This window comes from Rhincodon typus, chromosome 18, assembly GCF_021869965.1.
Source record: "Rhincodon typus isolate 14 chromosome 18, sRhiTyp1.1, whole genome shotgun sequence".
Classification (NCBI taxonomy): Eukaryota; Metazoa; Chordata; class Chondrichthyes; order Orectolobiformes; family Rhincodontidae; genus Rhincodon; species Rhincodon typus.
This window is the reverse complement of record NC_063349.1, coordinates 26,999,917-27,014,165: the sequence shown is the minus strand read 5'-3', so window position 1 is coordinate 27,014,165 and position 14,249 is coordinate 26,999,917. Positions and strand designations below refer to the sequence as shown.

General features: G+C 39.1%; 1 protein-coding gene across 3 annotated transcripts in view; it reads right to left on the bottom strand.

Annotated features, from left to right (window-relative positions):
- LOC109914047 (coiled-coil domain-containing protein 91) overlaps positions 1 to 14,249 on the bottom strand; it is a 155,417-nt gene that overhangs the window by 62,099 nt on the left and 79,069 nt on the right. For all 3 annotated transcript variants that reach the window (XM_048607656.1, XM_048607658.1, XM_048607657.1), the window contains exon 7: positions 12,045 to 12,152. In XM_048607656.1, the coding sequence (XP_048463613.1) occupies positions 12,045 to 12,152 (108 nt within the window). The remainder of the gene's footprint in view (positions 1 to 12,044; positions 12,153 to 14,249) is intronic.

The window sequence follows — 14,249 nt, the reverse complement described above, 5'->3', positions numbered from 1 at the left end:
TTGTATATCAGGTCCAGTTCAATGTGTTTGTTGATAGGGTTCGGGTTGGAATGCCAAGCCTCCAGGAATTTCCTGGCATGTCTCTGTTTGGATGGTGCTATTATGGATGTGTTGTCCCAGTCGAATTCGTTTCCTTCTTTGTCCGTGTGTATTGAGGCCTGGCAATCGTGTGGTGCACACATCACTTGCTACTTTTCAGCCCAAGTCTGGATATCGTGCAAGTCATGCTGCATTTGAACATGGACTGCTTCTGTGTCTGAGAAACTGCAAGTGGTTCTGAACATTCTGCAATCATCAGTGAACCTCCCACTTCTGACATTATGATGGAGGGAAATTCATTAATGTAGCAGCTGAAGATATTTGGGCTAATGGTTAGCCAATGTCAATCTAACTGGTCTATAATTTCTTGTTTTCTTTCTAAGCCCTATTTTAGCTACCCTCCAAACTATAGGAGCTGTTTCAGAGTTCAAAGAATCTTCAAAAATGACCACCAATGCATCACTATTTCTAGGGCCACTTAAGTACTCTGGAATATAGAATGTCAGGCCCTGGAGACTTATTAATGTTTAATCCCAACAATCTCCTCAACATCAATTCTTTACTAATACTGATTTCCTTCAGTTCCTCCCTTTCATTAGACTGTGTTCCCCAACCTTTTTGGGAAGCTTTTGAGTCCTTTGTGAAGGCAGAATCAAAATACATATTTAATTAGTCTGTTATCTCTTTGTTCCTCATTATAACTTCCTCTGTTCCTGACTGTAAGGGACCTACATTTCACTAACCTTCACATTTACCTATAGAAGCTTTCACTGCTATGGAATAAACAGCTGTTGTAATACTCCAGTAAACTGACTTTTATTTATAAGATTATTAGGTTTTTCTTCTCATTCACACAATTCCTTGTCCATGCATTAACTTTTACTTCTATCTCTCTGCTTATTTTCACCTAAAATGTATAACCTCAGCATGCGCTGTAAATTACTACTAATACCCATCTGCACATCCTAATAACTTCATGATGTCTTTCATAGTCGTCACTATTTGTCACTGGGAAGAATAGTAGCAATATCACTGTACAGGTAAGCGCTTGATGTATGGCGGCCCTCAGGTTAAACCACCAACAGTCATCTCTCTCTCTCTACTGAAAGAGCAATCCTTCTAGTTGCTAGATGATCCAGTTGATGTATTTTCTGTTCCAGGTGATGCATTTTCACTGTCTGTCAGTCCTCCAAGATTAATACCATCGACAAATTTTGAAATTGCACACCCTATTACAAAATCCAACTAATTTACACAAGCATAAAACACAGCAGTCCTGTTGTGAGTGTGTCTATCTTTAAGAGAATTCACCTTTAAAAACTCTATGTTTTGTAGTGAGGAGAATGTTGCAACACTGCCTGGCAGTTAGTTTGCTGTGGGTCTGCAAGTTGCACATACAGAAATCAGTTAACTTGTTATAATGCCCATTTTGTAATGTAAAATGTCTTTTACTGTTTCAAGTGATCAAACCCACAGTGTTAATTGCTGGCTAAGGATTGGATGAATAGATTATTATCATTAATATGACAATCCTGGTACCGATTCATGGGGAAGACCACTATCCACATATCTGAAAAACATCCACTGACAATGACTGTTTTCTATCCTGAGCCATTTTTTTCTTCAATTCAGCACTGACTCTCCTGTTGCATTAGCCTCTTGTTTTAAACAAGCCTTCTAATTGGTATCTTGTCAAATGTTTTCTTAAAATTTATACAGACAAAATCCACTACATTCTCTTCAATTTTCCCTGTTATTTCATCAGAAAAAGTCAAACTTCTTGCTTTAGGGTTTGCACATTTTATGGCTGTGTTCCATATGCACAAGTCCAAACTATACATCTACACAAGAGTGGAATAAGCAATGGCATGGTACACCATTCTCCAATCCAAGCAACACTTATTCATCTTAATATTGTCCTATATGCCCTTAATACTGCCAACCACCATTCAATCTCACACAGCATGTCTGAATTTTACAAACTTTTGTGAGATAATCACCTCTGGAAATCCACATACTCTACATCCACAGTTCTGTTCAATTTCTAGAAAGAACATTACCAAATTGCCTCTAACAAAGTTGCACTGATTGTCATTGGTTAACCTTTGCAGTGTTAAATGATGCAGATAGAAATTATTTTGTATATATCTCGTGAGTACAGATATTGAGATCATTTAAATTGCTCTCACATTTTCAGCAATTTTCACTCAGTAACTTAAGTTTAGGCATTTATGTTTTAAAGTCCATTATGTCACAACTGTTATCCAGGACTATTTATTGTCAAAGTGCATTGTCTTCAAAAGTATTAACAGGTTCTACATAATAGTGCAGCCTTTCCTACCCATTCGGCAGCCTAAATTCACTAGATTATAAAATAGTGACAACATTCCCATTAACCTGTTGTTTATTGAGGAGCTTTGACATAAAGAGCCAAAAGTCTATGGGACACAAGGAAAGAGGAACAGGTAAAACGTGGTTTGTAGCTTTTTCCCTCATAAATACTACATGTTGCAACAATCACAAAGTAATTGTACAAAAAGTGCTTACAAAAAAGGACTAAGGCAACTATTTATTCTTTCAGCTTTGTTTAATAAATCTAACTAAAAATGTCCTTAGCAGTTGCACTGTATAACACAAGTTGTATTTAGATGGAACATCCAAGTTAAACACATGTGGAGCAGCAGCTGTCAATACAATCTCCATCAAAACACATTCTAACATTTAGAACCTACAAAACACTCCAGAGAATCATTTATTTGGTTTTACTATTTCCAGTAAACCATACCAGACTTTTCCTCTAACCGTAGGCAGATCTTTTATCTTTAAAACAGTGAAGTGTGGAAAAATTCTTTTGGAATTAGATAGGCATAAGCACGTACTTTGTAATGGAGTAAAATATTAACTATAAATTAAAGCAAAATACCAATTTGCAACCATATACATTTAATTCCCGAAATTTGAGTCACAGAATAATAAAGGTTAAGTAAGCAATTGGATAATCAGAGGAAACTACAAGTTAAATGTAACACCCAATTACCAACTCAGCTTACACCTTGAAAACTACAAGGATCAATTGCTTTCATATGGTCTGCACTGTGGCATTAGCAAAGGAAATTGCTTGTTAAAAATGTTCATTCAGTGTTAAATCAACTGCAAAAAACATCAAACATGGAAAAGAAACAATGATTGTTCTTTTCCGGTCAATTGAGATGTCAACATCCAAAATAAATGGCAAAATTTCAGTATTCTTAATGTAATTAGTCTTTCTCCAGACTCACATAAACATGCTACTTATACGAACATGTGCCATGCTGATTCTAAGAAGTTGGTCAAGATGAATAATCAATGAGAAATAGTGTTTTTCTCACCCTTTTAAAGTGATACTGCGATCAACAAGAATACATATACAAACGTACTGCATATCACTGCATTGTTTCTAAAAATTGAATTTGGATGGTTTGTTTCATAGATAGTAGGAACTGCAGATGCTGGAGAATCTGAGATAACAAGGTGTAGAGCTGGATGAACACAGCAGGCCAAGCAGCGTCAGAGGAACTGTTTAAGCTCGAAACAACTGCACCTCCCAGTCGTGAACCATTTCAACTCCCCCTCCCATTCCTCAGACGACATGTCCATCCTGGGTCTCCTGCAGTGCCACAACAATGCCACCCGAAGGTTGCAGGAACAGCAACTCATATTCCGCTTGGGAACCCTGCAGCCCAGTGGTATCAATGTGGACTTCACAAGCTTCAAAATCTCCCCTCCCCCTACCGCATCCGAAAACCAGCCCAGCTTGTCCCGCCTCCCTAACCTGTCCTTCCTCCCACCTATCCCCTCCTCCCACCTCAAGCCCCACCCCCATCTCCTACCTACTAACCTCATCCCGCCCCCTTGACCTGTCCATCCTCCCTGGACTGACCTATCTCCTCCCTAACTCTCCACCTACACTCACTTTTACTGGCTCCATCCCTGCCTCTTTAACCTGTCTGTCTCCTCTCCACCTATCTTCTCCTCTATCCATCTTCTATCCACCTCCCCCTCTCTCCCTATTTATTTCAGAATCCCCTTCCCCTCCCCCATTTCTGAAGAAGAGTCTAGGCCCGAAACGTCAGCCTTCCTGCTCCTCTGATGCTGCTTGGCCTGCTGTGTTTATCCAGCTCCACACTGTGTTATCTCAGCCTCCATCATCGGCAGTTCTTCGGCTGTCTCTAGGATCTACTTAGCCTTTGCATCATTTTCGATATTAAACAGTGATTCTGTGTCATAAAGTACTTAATTAACCAAAAAGCACTTTGAGATATGCAGTGGCTGTGAAAAATACTATTTAAATGTAAGTCATCCTTTGTTTCTTTACAGTATTGATTAAAATGAAACCAATGCATCAACAGCAAAGCAATTTCTTCTGCCTACGTACCTCATATTGAGATACAACCAATATCAAACCATTCAAGATGGTACCAGGAGACATCCTTGTCTAACCCTGTGCCTTTTTACATTAGGTTCAGTTTGACCAAATGCTATTCTGAGTTTAGCTGTCTGCCCTATGTAGAGACTGAAATCATTCAACTCTCCAATGAATTCCAAAGGCCTTTAGCAATTTCAACAGTTTTTGCCAGTTCACTCATTCAAAAGCTTTATTTAATAATCCACAAAGTAGGTGTAACTTCTTGCTGGTATTCTGTACTTCTTTCACTTAACACTCCCATCATTGTTTCTCCCTCTGCAGTTTTAACAACCCTTCCTTACATCAAACTGTTGACACCAAATGATAAATGATACCTTTGACTTCAATCTATTTGCTACGATCTTCAATATTATGTTGGATGTGTAATCAAATTTATGGTGGGAATACATTACATTGTGTTTACCTTTTTCCCAACTGGACCACTTGCTTCTCAAATAATCTTCTGTTTCTTTTTAGTGAAGACTTCTTTACACAAACCGAACAATTCTCAATTCATTCTCAAGGTCTAGAAAGTTGTGACGTATGGTTTTGGGGAATTATGGAGCAATCATTTGAAACGGCCTCAAGAAGAGTGAATGGACTCTGAGGATGATGGTGAAGGAATAAAAATCTACTATCATTAAAAAAAGGCAATTGTAAGGTGAATTTTTTTTAAATTTTTCTTTATTTTTAAATTTGGAATGAAATAAGAAGGAATGCTAAACGTTTTTGAAAGCAAGTAACTGGACACTCACTGTAAACATTGTTTAAACAGCTGTTGATTCCAGCAGTGATTGGAGTGTAGTTTCCAGACGAGCTGAAGCGAAGGGGTTGTGTACAAATGGAGCTATCATTGGCAATAAGTAGCTGATTGGTCTGTAGATTAGTGACCAGTTATTGATGATAAAGGCCTCCAATCCACCAACAACGAGATTGTTCTCAAGTAGCTAATACAAAGAACAGAGAAGTCTTCAGACCTCTGCCAGCATGGGAGCAACCTTTGTTCTTTACAGGAAAAGCTACTTTAAATTGGAAGTAAACCAGTTTATTTTTCCTCCAGCAGTTGCTGTGGCATTTGTATAATAAAGCAGAGATCTTTTATAAGTGTGACCCAATCCCTATGCCTCCTGCAGACCAGTGAATACATCCGGAAAAGAAAACTGGAGATGCAGAATTCTGATCAGCATAAGAGCCATCTCAGTACATCATGTGAACAAAGAGCCCTGAACTACTTTCCCAGTTTCACCCATTCATGTTTTTTTCCGGTCTGTGTCTGTTTGCATGTGTGAGCATACATATGGGGAGTTTTTTTAATGTAATTTTTACTTTAATTTGTAGAGTTCTTTTTATTCATTCACAGGACATGGTCATTGCTGGTTGGCCAGCCTTTATTGCCCGTTCCTAGTTGCCCTTGAGAAGGTGGTAGTGAACTGCCTTCTTGAACTGTTGCTGTCCACATGCTGTAGGTTGACCCACAATGCCCTTAGGGAGGGAATTCCAGGATTTTGACCCAGCAACGGTGAAGGAACGGTGATATAAATTCCAAGTCAGCATGATGAGTAGCTTGGAGGGGAACTCAAAGATGGTCGTATTCCCACTGTATCAATTGCCCTGGTCCTTCTAGATGGAAGTGGTCATGAGTTTGGAAGATGGTATCGAAGGATCTTTGGTGAATATCTGCAGTGAATCGTGTAGATAGTACACACTGCTGCTATTGAACATCAGTGGCGGAGGGAGTGGATGCTTGTTGATGTGTTGCCAATCAAGCAGGCTGCTTTGTCCTCAATGGTGTCAAGCTTGTCGAATGTTGTTGGAGCTGCACCCATCCAGGCAAGTGGGGAGTATGCCATCATACTCCTTACTTGTGCTTTATAGACGGTGGACAGGCTGTGGGGAGTTGGGGAATCAGGAGGTGAATTACTTGCCACATAATTCCTAGCCTCTGATCTGCTCTTGTAGTCGTGCTTTCGGTTAATGGTAATACTAAGGATGTTAATAGTGAGGGATTCAGTGATGGTAACGTCATTGAACATTAAGGACGATGGATTGATTATATCCTATTGTTGATGGTCATTGCCTGGTATTTGTATGGTGTGAATAATGTCTGCACAAGCCAGGATATTGTCCAGATCTTGCTGCAATTGAACATGGACTGCTACGGTGCCTGAGGAGTTACAAATGGTGCTGAATATTGTATATCGTCCAATAACATCCAATTTATCTGACATTATGGTGGATGGAAGGTCATTGATGAAGTAGCTGAAGATGATTGGGCCTAGGACATTACTCTGAGAAACTCCTGCAGAGGTTTCCTGGAGCTGAGATGACTGACCCTCCAACAACCAAAACAATCTTCCCATGTGCCAAATATGATTCCAACCAGCGCCGTGATACCCATTGACTCCAGTTTAGCTACGGCTCCTTGATGCCACACTTGGTCAAATATGGCCTTGACATCAAGGGCTATCACTTTCACCTCACCTCTGGAATTCAGTCCACGAATTTTGTCCATGTTTGAATCAAGGCTGTAATGAGGTCAGGAGCTGAGTTGCCCTTGCAGAATCCACACTGGGTGTCAGTAATCAGTTTGCTGCTGATTAAGTGCTGCTTGATAGCATTTTTGATGACATCTTCCATCACCTTACTGATGATCGCGAGTAGACTGATGGGGCAGTAGCTGACCAAGTTGAATTTGTCCTGCATTTTTCGTACAGGACATACATGGGCAATTTTCCACATTGTTGGATAGATGCCAGTGGTGTAATGGTACTGGAAGTGCTGAGCTAGGGCAGAAGCAAGTTCTGGAGCACAAGTCTTCAGTATTATTGACAGAATCTTGTCAGGGCCCATAGCCATTGTGCTATCCAATGCCTCCAACTGTCTCTTGATATCACGTGGAGTGAATCAAATTGGCTGAAGACTGGTATCTGGCGAGCTGGGGACCCTAGAGAAGGCCCATCGTCACTTCTGGCTGAAGACTGCTGCAAATACTTCAGCCTTATCTTTTGCACTGATATGCTGGGCTTTTCCATCATTGACGACGGGGATATTGTGCAGCCTACTCCTTCAGTGAGTTGTTTAACTGTCAGTCACCATTCACGACTGATATGACAGAATTACAGAACTTGGATCTGATCCATTGGTCGTGGGGTCATTTAGCCCTGTCTATCATTTGCTGATTTTGATGTGCGGCATGCAAGTAGTCCTTCACAGGTTAACAGCACATTTTAAGGTATGTTTGGTGCTGCTCCTGGCTTACCGTCCTGCACTCCCTATTAAACCATGGTTCATAAATGTTTACTTGTAGCTAGAGTAGTTTGTTGTAATAAGTAGTATTTTTTGTTAAATACAGAAACTAGGTCCATGCTTTATCTCAACCTGGGTCTGAAAGTCAATTAAATTGGGGAACCTTTGCATACTTCTAAAAATCTTTAACTTTTGTGACAACTCTGGGAAGACCAAATCTTGACCTATGTAAAGGAGTTGCCCTTTGCAGATCAGCACTACAGCAATCAAAATGCCTATACATTTTATGCAGTTACTACTATTTCAAATGGGTTACTGTTAAACGTGTATTTGAGTCATTGGCAAGCACAGATTTAATAAAAACAAAAGAATATCAATAAAGGGGCAAAGCAACATTATACTGTGTAAGAGGAGGGTGTTGATTGGCAGGCAAGTGTATTATGAATGGAAGAGATATTGTCATCAAAAATGCAGCAGATAATGATTGACAGTTAACTGTCAGGAATAACTGTAACAAACCAATGTAAAAATAATGGTCCATAAATTCAGAGAACTTTGGAAATTATAATTAGGGCATCTGTAATGTTCTCAACCACTTCCTTTAAAATCCTGGGATGGAAGTTATCAAACCCTAGAGATTTTAGGGCTTTAATGTCAATACTTTCTTCATTACTGTTATTTCACTAATATTGTTAATTTTGTTGATCTCTGTCCATGATTCAATATTAATTTCCTTCAGATGTCTGGCATGCTAACCTCTTTCCCTACTGTAAATGCTGACACAAAGTAAATGTTCAAAATATTTCTCATTCTTTTTACAAAGTCTTACTGTCTTCAGTTTTCAAAAGAATAGCATTGGTCTTTATCATCATCTTTTTCCTAAACAGTAAATATTACAGGGTGATTTCTGTAGCTTTTGCTGCTTTGTTACCCATGGCCATTTCCCTGGATCTGTGCTTTTTTTGTCTTTTTGTATTTTTTTTTAGATGTTATATTTACTGATCTATACCTTTAAATTTGACAAGCACAGTGTCAGGCCCCTCAAGATACACTTTGGTTCTACGTCACATTAAATTGGTTTTGAACAACCCTCCCTGACTCTTAGGTCATTTTTCCATTCTCCGATTTGCCCGGTTTATTGTGGACAGTCTCCATCTGTCCTATTTAAGTCAGCCTTACACAAGCCTACAATTCCAATAGCTAGGTCATGTTTCCCTCTTTCAAGCACAATATTGAACCCAATGATGTTTCCACTGATAAATATTCACAGGCTATTCAGCTAAAATATATATCTGCCTCATTTTTCATTATTAAATCTGATCTGGCATTCCATCTTATTGGTTCTAAGACATGGTGTCATATAAAACCATCTGAACATGCCAAAGAAATTCACTACCATCATGATATGCACTTGTCTGCTTATCAATTTTTCCATACAAGCTAAAACACTCAATTAAACCCAGTCTGCCTTTTTTACGTGTTTGTCTAATCTCCGCATTTATCCATTCAGCCACTTCACAGCTTCCACCAAACATCTATTCACAATTCCTACAAAGGCTTAAATCTTTTTTTTCCTCTAATTTTACACATACTGCCTGCTCACCTCGTTATGTCTCCTATCATTAATTTCAGCTTTCATCACAAAAACTATTCCTCCTGTACCTGATTCCCAACCTTTCCTACAGGACTTATAATTTGCTATTGTCAATTCCTCATGCAGCAATGGTTATAACGTGTGTGCTTCAGTTTGAATTTGAGCCTGCAATTTATTTGTTACACTTGGCATTTTTTACGAACTCTTATTCAGGTCACACACCCAATCCTGTATTTCTATTCTAATATTGCTTTTAGATAGGAACAAAGGACTGAGGATGAGTAGGTCATTTGGCTTTTTGAGCTGCTTCACCATTCAATAAAATCGCACATGATTTGTTTGTGGTCTCCACTCCTCTTGCCTGTCTGCCCTTCAGGATCTTTGCACAAGTGGCATGATGAGTAGTAGCATTCATCACTAAAAGCACTGTTGCTATTCTACAGACCATAACATATATTCCACTGAATGGTTATTCAAAAATTGGCAGTAAAGAACTTCACAAACAGTTCGTTCCGAACTGTATTTATTCTCTATGGACAGAATCATAGAAGTGCAATGGCAAAAGAGGAGGCTATTCAGCCCTATGTGCCTGCAACAGTTCGTTTAATGGACATTATTACCTAGTGCCAATCTCCTGCTTTCTCCCCACACCCTTATACATGATTCTTATCCAAATAATCATCCAATGCCCTCAAGTGCAACAATTTAACCTGCCTCCATCATACTTCAACACAGTACATTCCACACATGAACAACTCAGAGCGAGAAAGTTTTTCCTCACTTCACCATTGACTCTTTTGCAGATCACTTTAACTCTGTGTCCTCTTGTTCTTGTTCATGTTCATTTTATGAGCGGGAACAGTTTCCCTGTGTCTACTCTAACCAACTCTGCTCATGATTTTGAAAATCTCTATCGGATATTCTCTTGCTCTTCTTCCCTCCAAACAGAATGATCCAAATGTGTTCAATTTATCCTCATGACTGAAGTTTCTTATTCCTGGAACCATTCTTGTAAGCTGCTTCTGCACTTTCTCCAATACACTCACATCCTTTCTATAACGTGGTACCCAGAACTGTACCCAATATACCAGCTGAAGTCTAACAAGTGTCTTAAACAAGGTCAATGTTATTTCTTTGCTCTTGCACTCCACCCCTAAAGCCAAGGATACCGTATACCTTACTTACTGCTCTCTTTTGATATCTGTCCTGTCACTTTCAACAATCCACACATACACCCAAGTCCCTCTGCTCCTTCACCCTCCCCACTTAGAATTATACCTTTCAATGTTCTTCCAACCAAAATGCATCATCTCTCATTTTTCTGAATTAAACCTCATCTGCCACATATCTGCCCACTCCACCAACTTGTCCATGTCTTTCTGGAGTTCTACACTGCACTTCTCCATGTTTACAATTTTTCCATGTTTTGTGTCACCTGCAAATTTAAGTGTTAAGACACAGCTGCTGGCCCTTAGGTGGGGCACGATCACTGCATCTCAAGTACCAAAAATTATTTCTAACCAATCTATTTCGGCATGTCACAACACGCTGCTGTGGCAGGTCCAACTTCAATCCAGAAGTCACCCAGAGATAAGGACACTATCACTGCATCAGGGAGTGAACGGTCCTGAGGCTAAAGAACATTACAGAGTTGGAAAGGAGCAAGGTGATTGAGGATTTTGATAATAAGGAAGAAAGTCTTAAACTAAAGTTGTTGTTTGACCAGGAAACAATGCAGATCTGCAAACACGGGGATGATAGATGAACAGGACTTGGTGCAAGTTAAGGTATATGCAGCAAAGATAATAGATGTCCTTAACTTTAAAGAGGATAGAGTATAGGACTCCAGTCAGGAGTGTGTTAAAGTAGTCATGTCAAGGGTTGTGATTAGTGAGCCAACAGCAGTCAGGCAGTGTTATGGAAGTGGAAACAGACCATCTACATGATGGAACAAATGAAATCGGGAACTCACTATGGGTCAAATATGACACTAAGGTTGGAAACAGGCTGGTTTAATTTCAAATACAAACAGAAAATACTGGAGAAACTCCAGCAGGTCTAGAAACATCTGTGGGGAAAAAAACAGTTACTGTTTTTAATCCAATATGACTCTACTTCAGTGTTTGAGTTTCTCTTTAAGTTTCTCCAGCACTTGCTGTTTTTATGTCAGATATCCAGCATCTGCAATACTTTGCTTTTATTCATTAGTTTAATCACAGACTGTTGCCTGGAAGAAAGATAATGTTAGTTGCTACAGAATGGAGTTTGGAGCAAGGACTGGAAACAATGCTTTCAGTCATTCCAATATTTAACTGCAGGAAATTTCTGCTCAACCAGTAGTGAATTCCAGATAAGCAGCCTGATCATTTAGCAACAGTGGGGCAGTCAAGAAAGGTGGGTTCTGAGGTGCAGTTGGTTGCCATCAGCACACTTATGAAAACTAAGTATGTTTACAGACAATGTCATTGATAGGCAGTATGCAGATAGAAATAGGAGCATGCAGCCATTGCAAATCTGGTTAGATAGACTAATATCATCAGATAGATAAGACTGATAAGTGAGGAGACCCACCCAGCTTGGTTAGAGTGCACTTGGTGAGGGGGGATGGTGTAATCAACCATGTCAGAAGCTGCAGACAGACGCAGTAGGTCGAGGAGAGAAAAATCACTGTCACAAGCTTAAAGCTTAACATTTTTAAATAAAGAAATGCAATTACATTACCTGTGTGTTGAGCAATTCTTCACACTTCTGCATTTGCCTCTCTATGGCTGATTGAAGGTGTTTTCTGCTTGCTTCTTGCTGCTGTTGCACAGCAGACTTTGTTAATGCCTTCAACAAAGAGAACAAGCAACAGATTTTCAAACACAAAAACTTATCTATTCTTTTTTCAGAAGAAAACATCAATCACAATTAGATTTATATCTTTCAGAAAACATCTCCTGGGGATTTACTCTTTTGATTTCAAGGTTATCAACATAAAGTAATGAAGTTTAGTCTGCATTCTTAATATCCTAGTCAGCATTCCCTTTTAAAAGACAGCTTCTCTTGCAAATTCAGGCATATCACAAGCAGCTGGGAAGAGAGAATGTTCACTTGACTGAAGTGGACTCAATTTAGTGACCCAAAGGCAGACCACACAGAATGCAGGCAAATGAAAGCTGCTGAAGGAAGAACCACCAGACATATTTCACAAACTGACAAATACCACATCCTCTGGACATTAAATCTGCATGCTGTGAAATCTCATGGGGCAGGATGATGCTAAAAATGTCAAGCCAAGTAAAAGCAGATGGAAATTCCAAGAATTGGAGCATAAAAGGCAATGAGGCAGACATTTCATTGTAGGGTGTGGTAGGGCAACTATTGTATCCTATGCAAAACCATTCCAGGGTTTCAATTTTATGAGTAAAGAACTACTGATGCTATAAAATGTAAGTGATGAGACTGGACAAAAGTCTACAGATCATTTTCTAATCCAAAAACATTTCTTTGGAAATGTATAACTCCTTTCATCCCTCCTCCAGATTAAGTGAAATAGTTTAATTTTGCTAAACATAAACATAAGTGATTATTTTTAAAATTTTGAGTTGTTATTTTTCACTTTACATTGGACCACATTTCTTTCTTTCATGGATATTTCACTTATAAAATAACTCAAATATTGGGCATCAACAACTGCACAGAACGACAACAATATTTAATTGTCAACAAGAGATTAGTAAAAACAGATATTACTCCCGTTCAAGAAGGGATAGGAGCAATTATCATGGGAGTGGGAGTGGAGGTGGGTTTATTAAATGGCAGAGGCATTACTTGGTATCTGTCTTCACAGTAGAATACATAAAATAGAAATAATGAAGAACCAATGTTCTCATTGAAATGAGGAATCACATAGGATGTACAGCCTGGAACTAGGCCATTTGGCCCAACCTGTCCATGTTGGCATTTATGCTCCACACTCCTCCTACCTTTCCTCATCAACTAGCATAACCCTACATTCCTTTCTAGAGGGTTCGTGTGGAGCAGTGGTACAGTATTTACCTCTGAGCCAGAAGGCCTGGGGTTAAGACCCACCTGTTCCAAAGATGTGTAAGAAATCTCTGAACAAGTGATTAAAAACATCTATATTGCCTTCAACCTCAAACTCTCATCTCCACTCCTTGAATGCAGCTATACTATTCATTTCAAGGATAACCCAGGGTCTCATCACTCTCTTGGTAACAAAATTTCTTCTAAATGCACTGGTTAATCATTTTTTGGTGACTTTGCGCCTGTAGTTTTGCTCTTTCCTGCAAATGGAAACATTTTGTGCCAGTCTATCAAAATCTTCATCAAAACTCTCTATCAAAAGCCTGAGCTCAAGTCCCACCTGCTCCAGAGGTGCATCATAACATCTCTGAACAGGTTAAGTAAAATAATTACACTTTCCAACTTTACAGCTACTTAGAGACATTCCCTCATGGTGGTTTCTTATCAGCCACTGAACTCACCCATTTCTTGTGATGTCACTCCAAGTTTTCTTGCCCAGTTCAGAGCAGCTGGCAGCCGAATGAATCATCTCCCCTCCCAAGTAACTGCAAACTTCAACTTTGAGCCTCAGCCTCAAGTCTCTATCCCATTTTTATTTTCTATGTAATATGTAATTTTTTTTGCCAAAATGTAATAGTTTGTATTCATCAATACTGAAATTAATTTACTAATTCTGTATCAATTCTGCAATGTAGTTAATATCTAATAATTCATTGCAGTCCTCTTCATTATTAATTATCCCTTCTAATTTGGTGCTATCTGCAAAACTAGAAATTGTAATAATTTGAAAGTCAAAATCTATAACACACATTGGGGACAACAGTGATCCTTGTGAAACACCACTTACCACCACTTTTTAATAATAACTACCTTTCACTCTGACCCTCTTCCTTCTGC